Raw genomic sequence first — 26,246 nt, 5'->3', positions numbered from 1 at the left:
GATTAGAAATGATACAACTGCTCATTAAAGTTGGACTTAACGTCTAACACAGAATTAAAAATAAATATTTATCACAGTAGGTGGGTCCGATACACCAAGCCTTCATTAAATATGTTGGTAACAAGACCACAAGCCTGGAAAACTGCTTGGTCACATAACAACCCAACTTCTCACTGCGTTTGTGCTTGGCCCAGATCTATTTATTTTGTACTTAATCCTTCAGAGAAAATCAGGTAAACTTATCTAAAGGGAAAGGGATCCGTTTGGGATGTCTGCTAATCTAAAGGATGCCAAGGGAATTGGGTAAAATCGGGTTGTAGACTGCTTACAATACCTGTGACCGTCCTGCCTAGGAGACACAGCGACTGTATCACTCTCATCATCGGACTCATTGTCCTCCTCCTCATCCTCCTCCTCCTCCTCCTCCTCCTCCTCCTCCTCCTCCTCCTCCTCCTCCTCCTCCTCCATATCCTCCTCTCCTTCATCATCATCATCATCATCATCCTCATCTCTGTGGTTGGGTTTGGTTTGAGGGTTGAAAGGAGGGAAGGAAGGATGGAGGAACGAGAAATATGACAGACAAAGTGAAGGGAGACAGAAACAAACATGTCTTTGAAGAGACACACCAAACATGCTAACAAATCTTACTGTTTCCCATGCAAATGTTTTTTTTGTTTCTCCCTCAAAGCTTTGGAGTATATTCCCCTTTTCCACTTATGGAAGTCATTAAGTCCAAAAATGGGTGTGTGTAAACAATACTAAAATACAAGTCAAATCTGGTGACATTGTGTGACTTGCTTTTGTGTGAATTCGGTTTAGCACTCCAATTGGAAATCAAAAGGGTTTTGATTTAGGAAACAGTAAAAACACACATGCAAGAAGTAGGCGAGTAGAAGAAAGACACAGATGAATGGATGATTGTGGGTTAGCTGGTTGTAATAGGAATGCTGGAGCTGTATCTCAAGTATAAATACATACTATACGGTGCAGATTTTAAACATTGGTTTTCTATTCATTTGTGACAATGAGTTTACATTTTAAGTGTGATGGAAAAAAGGTCAACATTTCCTTGACAATGGCCTGGTGGACAGTGTTTAGCATGTCGCCTAACAGTTCTGGGGTAGAGGGTTCGATCCCAGGTCGATCCTCACTGTGTGGAGATTGCATGTTCTCCCTGTGCTTGCGTGGGTTTTCTCTGGGTACTCCGATTTCCTCCCACATCCCTTTTGCACTGCGATTAGCTGGCCAGCAATTCAGTGTCCCCCCACCTGGTGCCCATAGTAGTTAGCTCGAGCACCCCCACGCGACCCTTGTAAGTATAAGAGGGTCGGAAAATGAATGAATACATTTCCATGATAGTCAATTCCAGCTAAATATCGATCAAGGCAAGAGTTAAATGAGCCATTTGAAAACATAACCTTCTGCCTTGGGCATTGATATGGTAATCAATAAACGCGGATGAAAGAAAAACATCCTTTGTGGAGGTAAACACGAGTTATTTACAGCGACGTCAAATATTATAAAACAAACAATCTGTTAGTGATTGCGACCGGGGAGTTGATTCCTTGGATGATGTGAGCGTGAAAGCCTGCAGGAGACATGCTCAGTGTTATTTCCTGTTCTACCTCCTTGCACGTGAGTCCCTGTTGCCCATTTGCTATTTAGATCCATCGCCGACACTGGCCTTCTGGCTTTCATTAACAAAATGAAAAAACGTTGATCTTCAAAGGCTGCGAGAATTTCCTGCAGTGGGCAGGTATCACATGACTGACCGGCCAGACCTGCGAGCTACCAGAAGCTTTAATTGGTATGCTATTTCAAAACCTGGCTAGGATGTGATGCAAGGGGGCGATGATCAGGTGATTGCAAAGGGTCAAGACCTCAAATACTAATGCAATCTGACCCTACTTTTGTCTAGAGGCTGGCAAACATACAAAAAACTACAGAAAGGAAGAAGTGTTTTTATTCTATTACTATTATTATTATTATTATTATTATTTTTAAGAGTGCTAAGCAACATCATCATAAACAAGCGTTTCACTAGTTTCATTGCAGCGATTCCTACAATTGTGGTATGAAACAAAACTTATTTTACGCAAGAATCCTTCAATAAATTCAAATCAGCTCCTTATTGTGTTATAGAGTCATGATAGCATTTGTATTTTGTCAGTGCTCCTCACCTTTCGCTGATGTCTTCATCATGCTGGCTGCCAAACGGAAGGTAGCCGCTTCCACGAGGGCCACAGGGTGATGCCGGCGCCGACACATGACCTCTGTTGTTTTGCAGAGAATGTCGGCGGCTACGTCGTCTCTCCAGCCCGCGTCGCTCGCTGGTACCGCTCATGCTCGTCCGACGGCGCTCTTTCCTGCCGCTGGGAGGCAACTGCGTTTCATCATCACCATCCTCGCGACGTAGAGTTGTCTGGGGGGGAAAAAAGGGATCGGGTAACATTTGGAATAATAGTATGCTATAAGAAGATATTTCGCTGTCTTAATAAGTGGCTTCCTGACCTCGTAGATGTTTAACTGCTCCACAAGGTCAAGATCGGAGCCTTTCCTACTCAGGTGTCTCTTGGTCAAGGCCTCGATACCCTGCTCCTCCAAACAGTCCACCATGTCGTAATAAGAATCTTGATCTGGCAGACCGGCAAGAGTCTGAAACAAACGCACACACAGGTGAGAGCTATAAAAAATAATAGTATAAAACTGGATGAAAATGCTAAAACTCTCAACATGTGGGAAAAAAAAAACCATTATAAAGCAAAATTAAAGACATTGCTAACAAACTGGACATCGTATTACTTTGAGACACCTGCCCATTAAATCAACACTGAGTCATAGATCTTCAGATACACTCACACATTCATTCAATTGAATTTTACATACAGTGAGTCATATTTTCTAAAATGCCAAGAGGCAACCAACCTTATTGATGAGTGTCATTGCATACACCAACAATTCAGTATCTACTCCATCCTTCTCATTCAGGATCTCCATGATGTTCCCCCATAGTTTGATACCTGGAAGAATGAAATACAGATAGCAGAAATCAGCCATTGAAAAAAAAAACATCCATCTATTCATTTTCTAGGGCACTTTTGAACAGTCAATCACATCACTTGGCAAAAGCTCTTTAATTTGGTGCTGATCCAAGAAACTTTCCTCTAGTGCTTATCAATCAGGGCATTAAAAAGTTTATTTATAGTTTATACATGTGGATTTAAATGAGATTAAGCTTTAGTTCTAGCAATGCACTGATCTAATTATGAGGCGCATGCCTGTGCAATTAGTGACTTCACTGTACAAAAATGATTGGGGAAAAAAAGACTGTGTTAAATTGCATTGATCCACCCACACTGCTGTTCGGGGGTGTCACTTTACCTCTTTTGGCATCGACAGCGTTGACGGCCTTAATGAAAAGAGCCGCATTTGACTCTGTATATTCCACGAATACCAACAAGAGCTTCAGGGCTGTCTTCACCACCAGACGGAACTAAACAATGAGAGAAACAATATAATTGATAATGCAGAAAAATACATCATAATTGATTCCAAAATTGAAGTGTTCAAATGTCCTGACTAAAATGATGTCCTTTTCCAAATGTGCTTTCCTGTCTCACGTAACTTGATAAGAGCCTAGCTAGAAATTGTGTTCATTTATGATGTTCCAAAACATAGGAAGCAAATCTTGGCTGCAACTTGAAGGGATTTTAAACTTATAAACAAGGCTATTTTAAACTATGTGACACAAAGTAAATAAGAGGATTTACACTAATGGCTTCTTGCACGTGCAACAACAACAAGACCACTAGGGGGCTGAGTTGACTACCATAACATGGTTTAATGCTGTGAGTATGACATTTCAGAATGTAACGTTTAATAGTGATAATTTATCTATTTTACCTTTGTTCCAACAAGGGTGTAGAGCCATTGGACTGCCTCATTATGAGCAATGAGGCCATTCATGCCATCAACAAAAAGCATGATCTGTCCAAGAGCTGGAGAGATAGAGAGAGAAAACAAGATCAATATACCAATTGAGTATCATGTCTGTCTCAAAATAAGTTAACCATGTACAATTCAACACTTTTATCTACCATTACTTCAGTGGCATTGTCTTTTGAAAAAGGAGTGGTATGAGGGGGAAAAAATGCATTTTTTTAGACTCAAATCAAAAATACAACTGCCTGTTGGGCAAATTACAGTACAGAAATACCGATATTTAATCCAACCAAGTGAACAAGACCAAGAAGTTGAGAACACACTTGTTTCTAGGAAGTTATTACTAAGTGAAACATATATTTAACATACACAGAGTAACCCTTTTCCTCCACATTTCATTGGGATGCCATCTGTCAGTTTTTAAATATAAAATGTATTGTATGAGAAAAAGGCACGGCCCAAGCTGACATGAAGAGCAAACATCACAAACAGATGTGTATTGTTGTGAAAGGTGTTAATTATATTGCTGTGCCCCCAATCGAAACTTGAGCTACTGTCCAAGAGAAACCAAAAAAAAAAAAAAAAACAAGTCAAGGCACTCATCCATCCCTCAAGGCAGCCGACATGACGGTAAGGAAAATATTTGAGCAGACCGCCTCGATGGACACTGACACGACTTCCATGTGTAAGCGGAGACATAAATAAGAAGAAAATAAGAGCCAAGGGATCTCAGTGGGGAAGAGCTCGGGTCAGGCAAGTGTGGGGCTTCTGTTAAAGAGGGAATTGGGGGGGGATGGAGAAATACAGCTGGACTGACAAACGTTAAAGCCCCCTCCCTTCTTCAAACAGTAGGTTCTTAGTTGAGCCTCAGTGGTTACATCCGTACGCACATCAAGGGGTTAATGCGTTCACGCTAACAGGATGAGCCCGGCTTGACCCCACTACTGCCATTAATCAGCTAATGGGAAGGGGGAGGGGTGTTGGACAACAAAGATATAGACAAAAACAAACATGCCGTTGAGATGTTTTTTCCTGAAATCAATAAATCTAACAAAATGACTTGTGCCAGGAGCTGTGCAACCATTGGTTTACATGAACATCATTTGAAGATAATAAGCAATAATGTGATTAAATGGCTTAGTTCAAGTCATTCAAATGATCATCCATAATTCGTTCATGCATTTTCCGCACCGCTTATCCTCACAAGAGTCGCGGGGGGTCCTCAAGCCAATCCCAGGGCACAATGAAACAGACAGCAATTCACACTTACACTCATTTCTAAGGACAATTTGGAGTGCTCAACCAGCCTGGATGGTTTTTTTTGGAATTTGAGACAAAAAGGAAAGGAAAGTCCGGAGCAGGAATCGCAGAACAGAATGAGAAATTTAAGGAATTCTCACAAAACACCTAAATTGGAACATCATTCGGGTGCAGAAACTAATTCGGAATAAAAGAACTTAGCCTGAAATAGCCTTTAACAAGCAATGAGCAATGAGCATGAGCAATAGCCAAGACTTACAATGGCTTACTGACAGCTCTTCAGTAGTTAACAACTCATGTTCAACTGCTACTCATGTCATGATTAAATAAGGCTGCACCGTCAGTTGCACACATACATTGCATCTGCAGAGGGCTAAGAATTATCAGCATGCCAAAGATAAGCAGAAAATTCCCAGGTGCAGCGGGCATACAGTCTGAGCAGTGTGTGAGTCCCGGAGTCAGTGGAGGTTACACTTCATCTTTTATCAATCAGAGTTAATTACTCACAACATGTCAGACCTGAGCATTCCTGACAGTCCCCTCGTGCGGTGGCGATGCACAATTGGTGAGTCGGGGCACAGCAGACCAGAGTGTGTTTATAAAAAAACACCATTACCTTCCTCAGTCAGCATGGACTCCAGAGGCACCCCATCCCTTAACCCACAAACACCCACCCTTCGTTCTCCTTGGTCGCACCGCTGATGGATGAGTGACAGCAGCAATGACATGATGAACAGCTTCTTTACTGACTCCAGAACGCAACATCCAGACGGCTAAAAACTCCAACTAATAGACTTTCCAGATTTTTCCATGCTTATAGACTGTATCTTCCTCTTTTCTAGTCAACAACAGTACTATAGCTCTTGTGTCACTGTTGATCTCCTCCTTTAATGTTCTGAGCAATTGCTGGATTGAGGAGAAAATACATCCCTTAATGTGACTTTCCAGTGTGTCATCACACAATATGATTGCGCTGCTTACTATAAACGACACATTAGCGCTCCAAAGTTGACCATTAAAGGCTTGGGATTATCTTTTGTAACACACACGAGCAAGCAATATACTGTAAATACATCAAAGCCATAAATGTTTATATACAGTACTAAAAAGCGAACAACCAGGATCTTTCCTTCTCTCGTTAAAAATGGTTGGTCATGGAATCATTTGATTCCTTAACAACTTTTACATGTTCTTCGTTTGATTGTATGTTCCAAGAGAGTATTAAGGCATTTTTTTCTGTGTTGTCAGCCTTGAATTTTCCTTTTAATTTTATTGTGCGCATTTTCAGTCCATTTTTATGGTCTCTCTACTGAGACAGCCCTCAAAAGGGTAGAAATCTTGTCAGATATTTCATCAGTACTACTTCTGCTTGACCCCAGTGCTGCCTTTGATACCGTTGCCATATAAATAAATGTGATTCAAATGGATCCACAAAACCAAATACAATGCAATTACTTGATTAAGATAAAACAATACTATAACTTGCTCAGAAACTCAAACAAACAAACATCCCTGCTAAAATTTTAATTCTTTATGTGAAAATGCAATGCTGGGAAAAGTCTATTTTTTCTGCCAACAAGTTTCTCCGGGAGAAACAACTCAATTTCCCTGATTAAATGACTCATGAAACTGCTTCTGGCAAAAATAAAAAGCTACCTGGGTGTCCAAAATCCAGACTTCTGAATTCTTTTGGTGTTATTATGGGTTAGGGGTTAGCGAAAAAAGTGGCACAACATCCTACTTGGAAAGGCTAAAGAGGATAGAAAATAAGGCTATGTCCATCTTATGTTGCTTTATCGTTACATAGTATTGACTGGACCACAAAAATGCGATAAAATCCAGCTCACTCTTAATGAGGATAAAAGCTAAATAAATAGGGGAATAGAATCCCATTTTTGTCCAATGTAGGCATGGATGCCGAAAAGTTACTATAATGCTGCAACAATAGGCAGTGGTTACATTACTGTGGTTGACCAGGTACTTGAAATAGTACTGTATTTTAACTGCCTCAGCCAAAATACATATTTGTGAAATTATTGTTTTATAACCTACAGAACAGACTACCAAAAAATATTCTATAAAAAATAGGACATCCCTTGTTCCTTGGAAGAGTTGAGGACTCAATTGAAATTGCCCAACAGGCGAACTATACATTTTTTGGAGAAAAAAAATGAAGACACCACAACAACATTACAATGTAGGCCCCACATAGCATGTCAGCAAATGTTCAGAGATAAAAAGAAAATGAAGTCTGTCATTTGCTGTAAACCTATAGTCCATCCATTATTTGTGAGCACTCAAATTTTCCGTTTGCTTAATTGATTAATCTCATGGTGTTTTTTTCATTTTTTTTCCAGAGTCCCTCAAAACCATGTCCAAATGGCCTCTGGAAAGGAACATGCTGGCAAGGATATGTCGTCAGACGCATATCAATGAACATAATTCAATATGCCCTTCAACTGCACTGTCTTGGCAGAACATACACTTTGAACGAGTTGCTTAAATGCAAACAGTTCTGATGTGATAGTAATCAAAAATTGCATTAAAAAGCATTGTCATGGCCTCGGAAGTGAAACACAACTCTGCATTCCTATTTGCATTTACATACGTCATGTAAAACTAATGCCAGGAAACAAATACTTATCTAGTGGACACTGTAATGACATTGATGGTTGCAAATACCTGAAACCTGATTTCCCCTTGGGCCTACCGTCTACTGTATGACAACATCCATAGAATCTTCAGAGAATTAATAAGAACATTTGAGTGCTAAGACAGGAAAGGACAGCGTCCACTTCAAGCACTGATCTCCGGCCAAAAATGTGGGCCTCCATTCGGGTTAATCACGAGCAGCTCTAAAATACCTCACACAAAGTACAACAATAACACGACTCTGCCCCCTTATGCATGGATGTCACGTAATGAGATGCTGGCAAGCGGTGAGCTGCCTTCAAAGCTCAATGATTGGAATTTAAATGTATCCACGATGGGAAAGCCTAGCTTGGGAAGAAAACATATGGCCGTAAGGACAACAAGCAAAGACCTTCTCTATGAAAGACCTGAAACCAGCATCTGAGCCGCAGTGGTAGTTCTGAAAGTGTTTCTTAAAGACCTCTCTTTCGTAAACCGCAGCAATTATGCTGCAAATCCACAGGAATGTGCAGGAAGGGCTGCTCCATGACCGCTGCCAAGGTGAGAAAATGGCTGAGGTCTGGGTGGCAGCGCCAACATGAATCAGATGGCTTGAAGACTCTTATCTGGTAAGATGGGCCAAATTGACACAAAAGCCTCCTTTTCCCAAACTCATTCATCACCTTTGCTTTTTAATTTGGAAATGTATACAAAAGTAGGTCAGTTGGACTGTCCGTCATCGAGGAGAATTTATTTTATCAGCGCTTTGGGATTGGGCCAATTCTCCTTTGCATTCAGGCTGTTATCTTGCTATACTGCGCATTAGCCGCCAGCAGCTGCACCCCCAGGTTAGAGACGAGCAGGCCCCCGTGCAAGCCCGTGAACTGGACACGCTTCACTCAAAGCTCTTGCAGTATAGAAACTGTTTAATGTAGCACTTTTTTTCTCTTCTAAAATCGCAGCCAACATCAACATTTCAGCATCCCATACAATAACATTAACGTCCATTTAAAGACATAACAAAAAAAAAGAAAAAGGAAGTTCATAACAGATGAAAACCACAAAGTAAAGAAATAGATGCTAGAAAACCAAAACAATGAGCTAAAAAAACAAACAAGCGGAAGAAATGCTCTGTACCATGTCAGTGGATTCATAAGCGATTAAGACCTACTATTTAAACACATAAATGGCAAGGGTTGTTTAACCATTAAATTCAAATGATCTGAGGAACTAACATAACTTTTAAACTTCCCTATACGTTCATCGGTTTTCATCAACGACTAAGCTCAAGCCAAATTGCTCACATGTACTACTTTTATAATCATGCCTTTTTCGACTAGGACGACTAATAGCAATCGCTTAAAATGATCTGCATTAAGTTGTAATTAAAATGGCAGTTTGGCCTTTAGGTATGAAACTTATATTTAGTTAAATGCAATCTGCCATGAAAATATGAGCTTTCAGAACAAGAAAACATGTCACACGGTCAGGGCCTCCTTTGATATAATTTGTGCCGAGTCCAAAGCGTTTGAGACGTTTCCATGTTAATTGCCTTGCCAAAGCATATTGTTAGCAGTCATTTGGAGCGAAACCATACTGGAGTCTAAATTTCAACTCAGAAGTTGAAGTTTTGCAGGAAGAAAATATGTGTGGCACTCATTTGCACTCAAATGTGTAGGAATTGATAGTGCAGTGGTTGAGTGATTAGCGCGTCAGTCTCTTTGGTTCGATCCCAGGTTGGTGTTCACTGTTTGGAGTTTGCATGTTGTCTCCGGGCTTGCATGGGTTTTTGCCGGGTACTCCGGTTTCCTCCCACATCCCAAAAGCATGCAGTGTAGGCTGCCTGGTGCCCGTAGTTAGCTGGGATAGGCTCCAGCACCCCCCACGAGACTGGTGAGGATAAGCGGTTCAGAAAATGAATGTGTAGGAATTTCTGAAGAAAGTCACTCAGAACTTGCCATGTTTAAATTGAAATATATAAATTGACTACACAAATCAGAGTATATGAAAAATAAACAGTAGATTGTGTGAAAAAGCAGTAGAAGAAAATTACAGCGTTAAACATCTTCCATCCATTTTGCCTGCTATACATTTCAGCCATGTCAATCCCCCCTGCACAAACATTTCAGGATCAAACACTAGAGATTGCATCTCTGTCCACTTTCATCTGTTCTTGTTCATCATTTTAGAATGCCGAGAAAGGTAAATCACTGGCTCCATAATAAGCACCATGCACGTGTGTTTATGCAGACAACGGGCAACAGTGAAGGTTTGGCCCCTCACGAGGAGCCAAGCCTTAACTTTGCCAGACGACACAATACACAGAATTTCCAATGACAGCTTCCAGCAGCATGTTGAGACAGCCATGGCTGGGCTTTCACTTAATTCTCACCAAATGGTCAAAGCAGGAAGGACAGGATTATGTTACACTCTTGCCAAGTGAATGAAAAGTTTGGGTTGGGGCATCTTTGTCAAAAAGGGATGAATGGGAGACCACTGTTATGTGGACTAATCTAACAATTGGAAGATAGCTCAGTGAAAGTGCAACAATTCAACTATAGTGCAAATACGAAGAGTTAAGATGAGCTACAGCATGAAAAAAATTAACATGACTTATCTAATAAAGGTGGACTGCCAACTCTCAAAGATATATATCAAAGATAAGATATGGCAATCCACTGTAAAAGCTATACACTTATTTTCCTGTAAGTGAGCTTTACAAGCATTGCATGCAGGGTTTCCCCCCATGCTCACTGACTATAAAAATGTATAAAGGAAAGTTTCTTCTCATTCCTATAAATTAAAAATGTCAAGTTTGCTTCCTAATATTTTTTTCAGAATAAAACTAGCAAAGAGGCAGAAATAACAGAGTAGGTGTCAGTGAAAACATAGATCATACTGATGACTATTCACAGAGACCATTTCAGAGAATAATTGCTTCAAGTTGGCTATAATTGCTTTGTCTGTTTGATGCTGTTCTCATGTCCTTTCCCCACCTTTTTTCTTCCATATATGACCAACTTAAAGAACCTTACTTTCATATTAAATGCTAAACATGAAAACAAAGATAGTTATTTGTCTTATTTTCTTTCTACTTCAAAATATAACTCATTCTAATTTTGGAAATGTGTTTGTTTCTATAAAAAAGTACGACATCTACCTAAAACGGCTAAGAATATCAACAAGATGTGCCTGTTTTGGGTTCAAACTATAATTTCTGCAATATATAATTAGAATATTTACCATTTGCGTGTACACAGGTTTTCCGTTGGCAATGTTTCAACCATGCAACAGATTTTTCACATATGAATCACTTTCTCTAAACTAACTCAACATCGCAGAGCAGATTGTGTTCCATATATAGAGATTTCTCTGTATTATAATTTGAAACATACTGTAAGGTATGTCATCTACACTTAATAGTATTCATATATACATACTCCTATTTATCATCCATGTCTAGGATAAATGAATTATTAGGCTTCAATTACTCCTGCGCATTTGTGATCCTGCTGCATGTCTGAGCATTAAGTAGCCAAACCAGATGACAAAAAAGGACCACAAAATAAGTCCCACACAATTACACTGATGGGGTGATGAAGGCGTACAAGGTCCGCTCAGAGCAGGAACTCCAGGCCTCTAGCAAGTTAAATCCCACTCTGAAAGCCCCCAAAGCCAGGTGTGAGAGGCCCCCAAAAGGGGACCCGACCATGAAATAACCCACATCATAGAACTAAATGGTCGCAGACACCTTTAGGGCAACAAGTGAAAAGGGGGGAAAGCAAGATGTGGGTGTGGATGGAATTATTCCAAGAAGAAAAGTCTGGGAAGCTGCTCTTACAAAATATATGCTCACTAAGATGCAAGTGTGAATACTATTTCCATCTTTCAAGATAGTTTTATTGATTCATGAGGGAGCTTTGAAAGACACTCCAGACGGAAAATTTCAAGGCTTCCTTACTTTTTGGAATTGCCTGCAACTTGAAAGACATCACATCCCCCCTGGGTACGACTATAACTACACACAGGGATTAATCTAAGAAAAAAAGCAGATAAATGGCTGTTGTTTTGGTATTTTAACTACAAGACAACATCATTTTGAAGTCTTTACATTCTCAGCAGTTCTCATGTGTGGATAATTACAAAGTTGTCGATCTACGAGGAGTTCTTTTCCAAAGTGACACTGCCAACTACTGCACTGCTATGCACATCATAACATGTTCACGCATTTTTGCAGGAGTGAATGAACAAGGATTCGCCAGCATGCACAAACTCAGAAGCACCTACTCACGTAAACAAACAAACCTTATGAGCCTATTTTTTTCTGTGGTTCTGCGGTTGTCTTAAAATTCCATGTCTGCGACCCTTCACCTTTCAACCCCATTTTGTGGCAGTCAAACGATCACAAGAGACAAGATCTCCTGATTCATCACAACTTGACACCAACAACTCCTCAAATTTTGGACGCTCCATATAAAACCTCCAACATAGCCTGTCCAAAATAAAAAAATAATAAACAAATAAACAAAAAGAGCGTGTTACAAGAGTGTATATTTCTCACATTTTTTTTATATTGTACTCTCCTTGGGAATTACTGATAAGAATGGAGAAAAAAAATCTGACTTTGAAATTAAATTCTTTCCTGAAACAAGATCATAACTAACAATGAAGATTTCATTTTAGATTGTGACATATCGACAAACAAAATGAAAATTTTGACTATTCATTAATAAGAACATCCAGTCTAATACTTGAGTGTATCTATTATACTTATCAATGGAAAGTATCCAACTTTTAAATTCATGCGATTTTGTAAACCTTGGTTGGATCACATAAAACAAATCCAGCTTGACAGAATTGGGAGAGGTATATCAAACAATCACTTTTTTTTTAAAGGTGCAAACGAAAAGACAAATTAAATACAAAAGGGGTAGATTGGATGATCCTGACAATTTCTGGCAATCTCCTTAATCATATGTGATCTATAGACCAGGAAGTGAAATATCCATGACCTCGAATCAGTCCTCCACTATCAGGCCAAAAAAACACGTCTCCCCTCACCTTCACTACCAGGGGACAGATAAATTAACCAGCCACTAAACCTGGCCCCAACATTACTTTATATGTGTTTTTCATATGGGAAGGTCATACTGCCAAGGTATCAATTTACATGGTAAACATATGTTTCTGGGTCAGTTAAAGGAGAGACAAGTGTTAAGGGATTGATTGGTTAAAGTCGTCTTCCAGACACAAAGTTATGGTGTGATAATGTGTAAGAGAACACACCATGCAGTTTTGTGTGTACCTCTGAGGATGTAATTCTGGTAGTTCTGGTCAGCTTCAGCACCCACTTTGATCAGGCATGTCAGTCCCTCTGCCACCACAAACTCATGCACCAGATCTTTGTCATCCTAAAGAAAAGAGGCAGGGGTAACGTAAAGGAAAATTTCACATTCTATATACTTTATCTGAAAACTCTGGACTTCGCACAAAAGGAATTTGGAATAAATGGCAAATGGGTTATTACTTGTACTACAATGCATTGCTACCTTCACCTGCACACTGTTTCTACATTCACCTGGTAGTGATGCAAGATCAGAAGCAATGTTATATAGTTGTTGAGCACAATAACCTGGTAAAAGCCCACAGCATGACATAAACCTATATGGCCCTGAACTAAGAAGTTGGGGATCAAGCGCTACTGTGGCAGAGTGAATCTCTCTGACATCTGCTACGTATGAAAGCGCTCAATTCAAACACGCTGAAGGCAGGTCTGTTAAATCATCTAATCACTAGCCACATGAAGTTACATGAACATAATGGTATTTTAACCTGGTGAGAGCATAGCCTTAATACATTGATGCATTCTTGTATTCTATGAGAATCCTGTTGGGTGCCAATACCATCATAATGTTTTTTTTTTTGCTTGTTTAGTTTTTTCTACTGTTCAGACAATACATAGCAGGATACAAAAGATAATGTGTGATGCGCTCTAGTAGATTTTTCTTGAGTGACTGTCATTTGAAAAAAAAAATAGTACATATTAAACCTTCAGTTGATATAGTATCAGAGCAGTTTATTGAACATCTACTAGATCACACCAAGTGGGTAAAAATGAACAACAGCAAAGGGTGCTATTAAATTAAAGGGTGACTAAAACAGAAAAAATGCTATGGTATCAGTAGGGATTCCTCTCCCATGAGCACACAACTTGGACCAGAAGTTTAGCCAACACAGTTCTGGCTTTTGCATTGAGAATGTTGAAAGCATGGAACGCTTTCCTCGTTTTTTATGTTCCTTATGAGCAATGCTGAGTCACTGAGGAGCCAATGCGATTGTATACTTCAGAAAATATATTTCTCATACAGTTTTTTTGCCCAGCAACAACAGTTATGGTAAGTCACTGCATCAGAGTGAGTGAGCATATGTAGGAAAGACATTTCAACAGCTTGTAAGCCATCTCGTGTTTCAGTCACTATGCACTGAGTGTATGGTTATCGGCCAGTGTTTGAAAGAAAGCGAAGAATCTAGACTTTTAACCTCTACCTCAGGCTATTGATGATGTTGAAGTCAACATTGAGTGAGAGGTTGAAAGGGCAAAATAGCTGAACCCCAAAGAACAAGTGTATTAAAGATGCAAGAAAGTCATGTTCCAACTATTTCATGCACAAGTTAAAATGGGAGTGTGGTCTGGTGTAGTTTTTCATTATAATTACATTTGCATTATTACCAAATAATATCTTACTTGCCAGTTTGCTGATATGTTGTTGAGATAGAAATAAGTACAACCTTAAAATGACCCAGAATGCATTTACCCAAATGAAATGATTATCATTTTGAAATGTTCAAGTACTGCAACACATGTAAGGTCTTATACAGCTTGTTTAAAGCATGCTTTGTTGTCCAGGCCATTTTACCCCCAATGACAACACCATCTGTGATGCTCACCTCAGTAACAGTTTTATTTAAGGCCCAACTGGAGCATGTTCTGATGAAACATTCAGATGGGTGTTCGGGAAGATGACAATGCAACACTATGGGGCCATTAAAGCTCCTTCTCTGTCTTGGAGGGGTTTAAACTACTTCCATAAGAGCTTTAACATAGACACTGGATTGTTACGAGCAGTGAGGAAGCGGAAGAAACCAGGTGTTGCCAGGGGTGAATTACCTGAAAGATTTGCTTGAGGGAAAAGAGGGCTCTCCTCAGCTCCCTTCCAGTGGAGTCGTAGAGTTTTTCTACATGGAAAGCAAAAGAGAGAAATCAGTCACATATGTGCAATCTTCAAACGATATTGTCACAAAGTAAGCGGAGAATTAAAGAGACAAATTTATTTTGTCCTATCATCATAGCGGTGCCAACAAACACTGGGTTTAGTGTACTTTTTAGTTTGGCCATGAATAACAAATAACTCCATTGTGTCCGAGGACTTTAAATAGCAGCAATTATTCCTGAGTAGCTAAATGTGAAAAATATGCTGTGAGACAAAGTCGGCACAAAAGAAGAGCAGACGCCACATCTGTGCAGAATTAGCGAGTAGTTTCCTGCTGACAGTGCTGAATCCGCAGCTTGCCGTTATGTAAATCGATGGCAGGGATACCACAACGGCTTGGAAACAAACCGTTCGTTAATCAGTTGTGGAAACATGTTGAAAACTGTGTGGGTCCTTCTAATGGACGTGAACATTTCCTGCGACAACTTTTGGTCAGCCATCACCCTGGGGGCAGATCACACCGCTGCCAGAGAGAGGCAGTATTGAGCACATTGTCAAGGTCCCACCAACGCTCTTGAATGCTTCTGACTCAGCAGAAGTGAGGTAGTAGTCCTTCTGCAGACGCATCCACTGTCTAATGCAGCATCTGTCATCTGCTCTTATCTTTTTCATACGTATAGGATGCAAACTTTACGTTTTAGTCGATATGGGTTCACTTTAAGAATATGATGACATTGGCAGGATTGGACTGGCACTCACTCTCTAGCGCTCTCTTTAAGATGTCACATCTATGCTGGACTGCAATAAAAACACACATGCATACACACAAGGGTGCGTTTTGTAACTGTTCTATCCAAATAGCTTCTGTCAATCTCATTGTAAAGTGTGAGGAACACACGACTGATGCATATGCTTAGGATTCATAGCAAACGGTTCTTATTCATTTATGTTGCTGGCTATTGGAACTATACAGCAACAGCAAATCCTTTTAGCGGATCAACAGAGGGAGAAAGAGAGTGGATGTAAGTTTGCTGCCAGTTCTGTGGGCACACATAGCCTCCTCCCAGACACTGGACCAGACAGAATAAGCAGGCTGGCTCTGAAGTCTTCAGGGTGCCTTTCCTGTGGCACACATCAGTTTCCCACCAAATGGGTATGCTCACTGATGCAACCATCGTGCAACATTGTACCAATACATTCTGGGGTACAAGACTGGGACAATGCAGATGGGAAGTTTCAAATGTAGCTCTTCTAGATTTTTTAGCATATTACTTATACCACTATGCAAATGCTCAGACAAATATAATCAAAAAGATATACTAACGGCAAATCACTAGAATCTAAGTAGAGACACAACACAATAAAATACACAATGTAAAACTGTACAGTTATTATCAGAAATGTTTTATGATGGTCCCAGTGTGACCTTGGAGAAATAAATTGTTAATTTACCATCTACGGCAAAATTACCTGCTGAAATCCAACACTTCACATTACAACTTTATTTAATTCTAATTTATGATGTGATGGCATTCGGTGCCAGTAGATCAGAGCTAAAAATGTGCTGTACAGTCAGTTCCATATAAGGCTGAAATAGCTAATGAGGGAGGATGGTCTTTTATGGAAAATGTCAAGTCACAGGGAACCACATACAAGGGCAAAATCGTACAGAAATCCATGGCATGATTTTCCCTCTTCACGTCTTTACATTCTGAATTTTTGACTGAACGTCCCGAATATTGAATGTAAATCAACCAATATTTAACTGACACCCAGGTCTGCTTTACAAGTTCCTGAGACTGAACAACAACATGATCCAATGACAGTTGCATACTAGCACTTGGCTTGACACGTACTGAGATTCAGTAAATGCAGAAGCATTTGTACAATTCCGAGTTGTTCCATATTTGTGGAGCCTCCAGACTTATCCTCTCCTTCCTAGCCCGTTATTCCGGACAGCAATAAAACTGTCAGAAAGTTATTCTTTCCCGACACTAAATAAGGCCCATATACATCAACAGACAGATCCTGTCCCTGTCCAAGGTCCACACTTTAACGAAGCGCTAAGAGGCCAATCTCCAATGATAAATTGCTCAATGGAGATTAGTTCCATACCATTTGGCACGGGTACACAATGAAGAGCTAGCATTTTTGGAGGAGCCAAGAGTAACTTCATTCAAAGAAAAAAAAACCATTATTGTACAGTCATTACCTGAAACCATGAGAAACATCCAATTTAAGTTTTTTTCTAACACTAAAGAAAATCTTAGAACAACAACCCAAAGTGTAAACCCTAAAAAAATATTGTTCTCAAAATGCAATTTACATGCAGGTAATGTGTACAAGATGACCAAGTCAATTTCATATTAAATCAGAGAACAAACAGGACTAATACATGCATCAAAGAATTCCTGCAGGCTTAAAGGGTCTAGTACGAGATGCAAGCAAGACTGACATGTATATATTTGAGTGACAAGTAAAACACGGATTAATATTATGTTTGTGCTAATATGTCTTTCACTCTCTACATCCACAGAAACCTCACAATGTGCATCAAGGAATAAGGACATTCATTAATTTGTTCCTGTTGCATGGAAATGCTTTGGATGTTATGATGGAAGCCATATGGTGATGATGGTTTAGATTAGAGAAAACTGAGCCTGGCCACACAGACTGAAGAAGCCCCTGTCACTGGGAGCCAAAGGAAGGCCTCACAGGACAAAAGGGCGTTAAAGTTGAAGCACACAAAATAAGAGACATGGGTAGGGGGTCGGGGGGACCAAAGCCACAAAAAGTAATAAATTGATGTATAATTTGAACATAAGCACATAAAAAACAGACAACAAAGAGAAGATCAGAGAGTATTCTTCTTACTGAGATAAAAAAGTAAAAGTAAACCATTCTGATTCCTTTCATTTTTATTTCCCTCGCTGCCATGATATAACTGGATTCCTTCAACATATGATGTGGTGGGTAGGTTGTCTGTAATCTTGTGAGTTACAGAATGCAAGGTTGTGTCCCTGGGTTGTGACACTCGAGCCCGCCTTGCCCATTTCATGCAAAGACATACCACAGCCAAGTTCATATAAACATAAAACTGCCCCCCCAACCCCCAGAGCTCAACAGCACCCATTGTGCCCAAGTGGAAATTGGGCTCTGGTGTTTATTGATGTGTTTACATTTGGCATACGGTCAAAGTTTATGTTATTGTCTGTCACAATAATTCTATTTGAAGGCAGCAGTGACATTTTCCTTTGAGTATTTTAGAGCCTTAATTCAAAGAGTCCGTATTAAGAGGTTGTCGGTCCTTGACGGGCATGCCCTAACTATACCTCTACTGCTTTTTCTTGTGTAATATATGTCTTTTAAGTCAACCACACATCAAGATGGTATCCGGGGCTGTCACCGTTACTGAGTAGAGTACTAGGTGTAGGAACATATTTGACTGAGACAGCCACAAAAGCCTCATTTAAAAAAAAAAAATCCACGAGGGCCTTTGACAGCAAATTCATTATCTATATATAAATATATTTATGTTGTGTGTGTGTACTGCTGACTCGCAACTGGTCTAAAGTGTAGTCTGCCTTTTGCAAGAAGTCCTCTGGGATACTCTGGCAACCCCCACAAGGAAGATGCATGGTACAGAACATGAATGTGTCAATGATAGATATATATACACAAGCCTAACATAATTCCATGGGACATTACAATCCTGCAGCTCTGTGTGGCTTTGTACATACAAAAACTGACACTCCACAGCAGCTCTGCGAACCTGAGTAACTCCCTCTTTCCTCTGTTTTTATTTTATGTAGCCCACTACCCTCTATTCACTTCCTCAGCAGGGTTTCCCCAGTCTAAGCACCACTGACACAGATACCAACTAAAGGCAAGCAACCATTCATTGCACCAGACAAAAGCCTGACACACATACAAACGAGTGGATCGACGTATGAAGCCGGTCCAAATGGGGGTGTGTGGTCATCTGTTAAGTCCAAATGAACTACAGCTAAATCATAGCTGATCATTGTGTGATTGGAGAATTAAAAAAAAAGAAATAGTATGTATTTTGACTTTTTATGAGAAAAAGTATCATCAAAATCACTAATTTAATTCTATAAAACCAAATGAAATTCTTACCAAGAGTAAGGAATATCAATCTTTAGACACCTCAAATGTGCACGTGCAATATCTTCAGCACACAAAAACAAAATGAAGAACACCCACGCTGTGAATGTCACAGGCCAATGCACAATTAAATACAATCTGACTTACTCATGTAGAAAATGCTAACAGTGATATGTTCTCAGGTGCAATGTAATATGCCTTTTCTTGGCTGAGTGCAGTTCAGGCCATTAACTTTGATCCAAAAGCCTTTGACAACAGAGTCACCAAACAAGCCAGCTCATGACTTTGTTTTCATAGTGAGTATACCTCCCCCTATTTGGGTGCTCTGCAAGTCTTTAGGGTGACAGGTTTTGCAACTGATCCACAGAGGACATTCAGTGATAAATGAGCTTTATTAAAACATTTCTAATGGTTAACCGCAGACGTAAAGTGAGGCATTCCTAATATTCTGAGTGCATAATATGCAATCTTGAGTTATCACTACAATCTTGGCCTTGCACCGGTGCCCTGTCATGTCACATTCCATCACCTTGGCAGAGTCTGCGCTATGGTAAGCTGGTGTGAGATGCTATGTGACTGCTGACAGGTGGCAAAATCTGGGAAAGGGTCATCTAAGCAGCTACCACAGACACGCTTGGAAAAAAAGGCCAACATAGACTTCGAATAGCTTTCCGCAACCATATTCTCACTTGGATTGGACTGTGGAACCAACACTTTTTTTTGCTGCTGATTACTGAGGGTACTATTTTGTGTTCTACCTCATGTAAATCATTTAGGATATTTCCTAACTCCAGCTGGTGATGCTAGATAAGGATGAAATATTTGCTCGGAAAGCCAATGATAATATTCCCACCCATCCTGACTTTTAAGTATATTTTATTTAAAAACATTGGCTTTCTTTGTTCCAATGTATAGTCACATCAATTTGTTCAAAAATGTGAACATTAAAATATCAGCTGGAGTAAAAAATGCAATCAGTTGATTACTTTTTATGTGTGTGGATATAGGTGCAGCACTACCAAAATGTCTAAGCATTAGAAGACAAAAATGGCAAGATATTAGACCACCCCCATTAAGAGGCAGTCATGCATCCCAATACCTTGACATAGTCATGGTGAGGAGTGAATCACGCAAACAGCACCTGCAGTTTGTGATAAAGTTAAAAGGTGTTCTGACTCAAAACATAATAGATTTTGCCATCTTCGTGCAAGAGCGAATGTTGTGATTCCACTCTTCATTCAGCCCGAGTCTGTCACGGTATCAACATTTGAGAATTTGACAAGATTATGGACTAACGCCGTGAATAACCATGTCGACAAAATTTAATGCAAAGTAAGATATTTATGGAATGAGGATGATGTAATATTTTTAGAGCCATTTTTAATATCTGTTATTTAGATAGGAGCTCGTGTTGGATTCCTTTTGAATGTCCAATCAATAGGCAGCTTGGTGCTCCAGTCTAAGTCAGCATTAATAAATAATTGCATAAATAATAAAATACACATACCAAAACCTAAAAAGGGAATCTTGCGTACCTACTATCAGTAAATAAAGCAAATAGTAGCATTTGCTTTTCAGACTCGATGTGTTCTTTAGTCCTTGCAACCATTTAACATTGTAATATGCAACAATATTTGGAAATAAAAATCAAAGTTGAATGGTATTTGGTCCACATAACTAAGTGGATTAAATTAAACTGTATTACAGACCTAACAATAAGTCTTTAAGCCTACCTAACCTGAAATCTTTTGGTAAGCACTGGTTTCATCTGTAGTTACATCACTTGTATTGCCCTTAGGGGGGACAGATTGGGATTTTTGACAACTCAAACAAACAGAGGTTGGATCACCGCAAAATGAACAAGTCCCCACTTTTTTTGGACCCATACTAAGACCACCAAGAATGGTTGGTTCAGTCCATAGCTGACTTTCATTAGTATGTTGACATCTGACCAAACTAACCATGCATATGGGTAAAATAAACTCATGTAAAACTGAAACGGGCCTAGCCATGCCAGCATGAAACACCCTCAGATTCATGCATTATTCATTGGAAATTTCACAAAAATGTGAAAATAAAATGTTTATTGCGCACATGCCACTGCTCTGCCTAATTCTACCATAACAAGTTCAGGCAATTTTTGTTGAGCATCAAATCCTGACTAGTTCATATTTTGACGTTTGAGCACCTCTGTCTTCCAGTAATTCGCCTATAACACCCCTCCCCCCACCCCCTCTACCCCCGGCATATATTCTATCTTGATTCTTTGCCAATTCTACCAAAGTGTTTCAAGCACACCTGGTAGTGGTTGTGAGCAATACAAATGCAATTTAGGAGTGTTTCTGCAAAAAACAGTTAGACCTTGACAGACGTTTCTTGCATTAAATCATAAACACTGTGCTGAATTAACAGGGTGATTCATAGTGATTTGAGAGCTGGCTGGCTGATATAAAATCATAAAGCAAAAACACCTTTTTTTGCATTGTATTAAATTTACTACCTATTTTTCCATGCTCTTCTAGCTGTGCACATATATCGACCTATAAAAGAAATTTGCTGCAAACCCCTGACTTTGCAAATGGAACAAAAATAGCTTAATGTTAACCACATATAAATATTCCTGCCCATTAGCAGTAGGGAGTATTAAGGCTTAGGCACTGATTGTATCACTTGCTTGGCCACTTCCTTGTCCTCACTAGACCTTCACCAGTATAATAAGGAAATGTCAATTGTGTTTGCTTGCCAACTCTGTGCAAAACATTTCCCCTGCTGCAGCTAACCTTTTCAAATTGAATGTCTTTAACCCGATTGCTTCTCAAAAAGTTCAAGTAGAAAAAAAGACATGAAAAAAAAACCAGGACAATTCTTACCCAATGTATTGTTTGCTTGACAAAATAAAAACATGATTCGTCAATTAGTTGAGGCATATGAAAAAGCTCTAAAACACATGGGTACACAGAAAAGTTTGGAATGATTGAATCTATTATCATTTATTACGTTATTGTTATTTTTCTATTTAACTTGTTGAGACTGAGTTAGAGTCATTCGAATGTAAAACAAATCAGATAAATGGAACTCTGGAAACACTTGACCAATGCAGCTGGCTTTCATAAAGGCCTCAAAAGCCACTACTCCGCTCTTTGTAGAAGCCACAAGATTTATCTAACAGACAACATAATCTTTATATATTCTAAATATTACATGATTAGAACAAGAAGTTAGATAAGCAGCACAGACGACACCAAAATCCTCACAGACTTCCAAACACAAGATGTGTTTTTACTGAGAACAATGGCGCCTTTGAAATGAACATAAGATTTGCATAAAAGTTAAGCATGATGGCCACAATAGAGAACATTTTGCTAAATGACTTGAACAACATTGAAATTTGTTAATGTGATTCAGATTTGGATATGAACATGTTTGTTTACCTGTCAGGATAATGGACATATTTCATTGGGCCTCGTTCAATTTTTGGGGTTGTTTTGTTTGATTGCGGGATTTGAGGATTTGATTATGAAATTTATTTTTTCCCCTAATTTTCTTTGGGTGTCTAGCCAAGAAGTTGTTGACAACATGTTCAAAAGAAAAGGAATAAGATGTTGGACCAAGGCTCAGTTAGATTTTCAGATGACAAGATGGTTTTAAAAGATTACGTTTAAAAAGACATCTGGTTTCATGTTTGGCAGTAATTGCCTAATATGTGTGGTGTGTGCGTGGGGGTTTATTTCCATATTATGGAGCACCTTTCTTTGGGAGCATGGTAAATTGTCATCTTTTCTATCAAATCGTATAGATGTTCACTTGTGTGAAGATTAGAAAACATTAATGCTCCTCACAGCATTTCACTTCCATCATTAATTTAGTGATTTATTGGATTGAGAAGATTGCAGCTTTTTATTCTTACTTGTATGACAGTTAAGAATGTTAAATGTAATTATTTTGACTCACATCTCATATCCATGGTTTCCTATGGGAACACTTATTTCAAAATACAACAGCAACTAAAACACGTCATGATGTTTAGTCATATCTTTTTGACATGTATCGTTATGGGTGTAATAAAAACAGCCCTTTCAAACATCTAAATGAAAGGGGGCCTGTAGAGGTCTGTGTAATATTACCTGAGAAAATAATGACTATGCACAGCTTAGCTCCTAAATTTAATGGTTTCTTCCATGCTTGACCGGATCCACTCCTCCACCTTGTTTCATTAAAACCGACCTGGTTCTTTTAGAACAAACAACACCCGAGAGATATACTACACCATTAAAAGTTGTGAGGAAGTAGAGTATGTTGCAATGTAAAATGCAGTACAAATATTAATAATTAACCAAGAATGCACTAGTGTATATATCCTCCAGGGAGATGTTTGTAGCACTGGAGCTTTTTCACTTCACAAGGTGACCTTTGACCGCCTCATAACATCAGCTCCTAGACCCTTGCAACTTCTTCACCAAGAACTAATTGTCGCTAAAAAATACACTGTTTTGGGATCTGTCTTGGGCATCCCACAAACCAACAAGATTGTGGGATAGCTTGTCATCGGTGATTGACAAGTTCAGAGTCAGAGAGATGCTATACTGCATCTGAAATTCAAAACATAGAAGTGATGTGACAGATACACCCGCTAACTGATTAATGGATATGAATTTCTTGAGGGAATTTAACTGGGATTACTAAAACTGTAGTATATAAGTCTTCTTCAAGATCCACTATATTGGTAGTACAGTATGTCAGGTGTTTGTTTGATACCCAATATTGTTGGCGTGAAAGATGTTTCTTATTTTTCCTTTGCTTTACGTAGTGACATCTCATTCCGAAACACTAGAAATGTTTGATCTTAACATTGCAATGAATCTTCTTGCTGAGACTGCCAAGGAATGTGCTCTGAAAAATCACACCAAATGTTGAATCCAAAGACTGTCAGGATTGTACTTTTGCAGGCTCGTACCTTGATTTGGTGCTTTACACTGGGATGATAATATTTTATTAACTATAGTATGTTGGATAGATACTTTCAGTAATAAATCCTGGCAGATGACTCGGTGTTTTGATTTATTTCAGTTGTATTTAGAAAACTCATCCATTTGTAATCTGGCCTGCATTTGAAAATGATCATTGCTCACTGAAGGTTTTAGATTTAAATATGTTTGCATGTGCGTTCCATGTAGTATCAAAACAATTAGCGAGAAGATGCATTATACCCCAATCTGCTTAATTTTTGTGTCATCTTAAATCATGTTAACACAAGCACAAATCATCCCTTTTTCAACAAGGATTTACACATGTAAGGATAACAAGACTGTTATCCTTACATGTGTCTTTGCTGTTAAAGTAAAATGAGCAGACGGAATTGCGGCAAAATGATCACTTTGAGAAAGCTTTGTGGGAGAGCAAGTTTGCATTTAAAGCATGTTTCTCCCCCACACATTTCCTAATGTCTCCCACTTGTCTTTGGAACTGACTGGGTCACACCAATAAGGAGGATAGACACAAAGTCTGGATATGTGAGATGTGTGTATGTCTAGCAGAGACTGTGTTTGCAGTGCCACTGTGACCTGCTTGGTCACATCGGCCTACAAGCCGTCAAGTGATGGTGAAGAGCATAGATGGTGAGATTTTCAATTGACCCAAGATGTTTAGGCTTCAGGCTTTTCTTTGTGTCAGTGTAATGTGTGTGCAAGGTCAATACATGCTGCAAAGATGGCCTTGTTTGGTTTCAGAACATTCCAAAAGATGACTTGAGAAGGTCATAAAGTGGAAATAAAGAGGGAGTTGGAGTCGGCAAGAAGTGCTCTTGAAAACTAAAAGTGATCCGTGTCATTGCGTGTCAGATGGGTCACAGTGTCCTCCATTTATTTAAGCTGGATAGTAATACAAATGTCCAAGGTTAAAAAAAAGTTATACATATATGTGTAAATGTATTTGATCTCCAATAGTTTGTGGTTTCTCAACCACAAAAGCTGTTTATATAAGTTATTTATGAAGCAAAAATATCAGGAATGAAGGAAAATTCAGCATATTGTGGAGCCGATTAATGTTGACATTAGGTCAACTTCTGCATTTTGTGATAATAGCACCATTGCTAATCAAATTGTTATGAAAAATTAAAAAAAACGACCTACTAGGAAATATATGTCCCAAAATGACCCTCGACATCTTATTTTGTTTATTATATGGTTCAACTGGGAGAAGAAAATGAAGGCCTTGTGGATACTTGTTGTGGACAAAAACCAAAATATGTGCATCCCAGCAATTTGAGACCGCAAAGGCAGAACAAACAAATGTCAGAGCAAAGAGTATACCGACTTCATATCCAATGAGAGCAAATCAACACAATATAACCACGAACAGGTACAATCAACTCACAACGGAGCAACTCAAATCTTTTTCAGTTGGAAATGCTTTATATATGGCAATTTGAAGCGTCAAAGCTGACACAACCAGGTATTAATTTGTGTCAGATCCTACCGGAACAGGATTCAGAACTTCTTGATTTTGACCTCACTGGGTTGCGGGAGTTTTTTAGGCCAATCCGCCACTTTATTGACCGACTGAGTCGCAATTGACTTGTAGAAATGGCCACAGTTACGGAGTACCACATTAAATAACAATTGTTGTTGGTTGTAACCAGAAGGAGGTGATAATATGTACTGTTATATTGCAGGATCTTTTATGACGTCATTTAAAAAAATATATTCTGGTATATTTAATTGTGATGTTTGGATGCCCATGTCTTTGAGGTAATGAAAGTTTTTAAAAGCTCTAAAGCTCTTGAATGAGAAAATTCCGGGAGCATTTATTTAGCTTGTCAATTTGTCATTGTAATTTATAACCAAGGAGTACAAATAGACTATCAAAAAGGTGTGAACGACAAAAGTGTAGCAGAACACATAAGGTACTTTAAAAAAATAGAGGGTAACCATTAAACAATGAAATTGAAAGGTTATTGCATAAAAGCAATAGCCACAATATGGCCTACTGCCGTGCTACAAATTGTACACTGTTAGAAACATTTAAAATATAGTGTGATGAATTATTTCTTGCCACATGTTCTAGGGGTATATGAAGTTG

At 39.1% G+C, this 26,246-nt stretch overlaps 1 protein-coding gene across 4 annotated transcripts in view; it reads right to left on the bottom strand.

Moving 5' to 3' along the window:
• fhod3b (formin homology 2 domain containing 3b) overlaps positions 1–26,246 on the bottom strand; it is a 57,441-nt gene that overhangs the window by 12,188 nt on the left and 19,007 nt on the right. For 2 of the 4 annotated variants that reach the window (XM_077720179.1, XM_077720182.1), the window contains 8 exons: positions 15,002–15,069; positions 13,139–13,244; positions 3,904–3,998; positions 3,382–3,493; positions 2,926–3,020; positions 2,512–2,655; positions 2,181–2,422; positions 335–511 (listed from right to left, as the gene is read on the bottom strand). In XM_077720179.1, the coding sequence (XP_077576305.1) occupies positions 335–511; positions 2,181–2,422; positions 2,512–2,655; positions 2,926–3,020; positions 3,382–3,493; positions 3,904–3,998; positions 13,139–13,244; positions 15,002–15,069 (1,039 nt within the window). The remainder of the gene's footprint in view (positions 1–334; positions 512–2,180; positions 2,423–2,511; positions 2,656–2,925; positions 3,021–3,381; positions 3,494–3,903; positions 3,999–13,138; positions 13,245–15,001; positions 15,070–26,246) is intronic. The other 2 variants (XM_077720180.1, XM_077720181.1) reach the window with 1 other exon arrangement.

This window comes from Stigmatopora nigra, chromosome 7 (genome assembly GCF_051989575.1).
Source record: "Stigmatopora nigra isolate UIUO_SnigA chromosome 7, RoL_Snig_1.1, whole genome shotgun sequence".
Lineage (NCBI taxonomy): Eukaryota > Metazoa > Chordata > Actinopteri > Syngnathiformes > Syngnathidae > Stigmatopora > Stigmatopora nigra.
The sequence above is the reverse complement of the archived record's forward strand: the minus strand, read 5'-3'. Positions and strand labels throughout refer to the sequence as shown.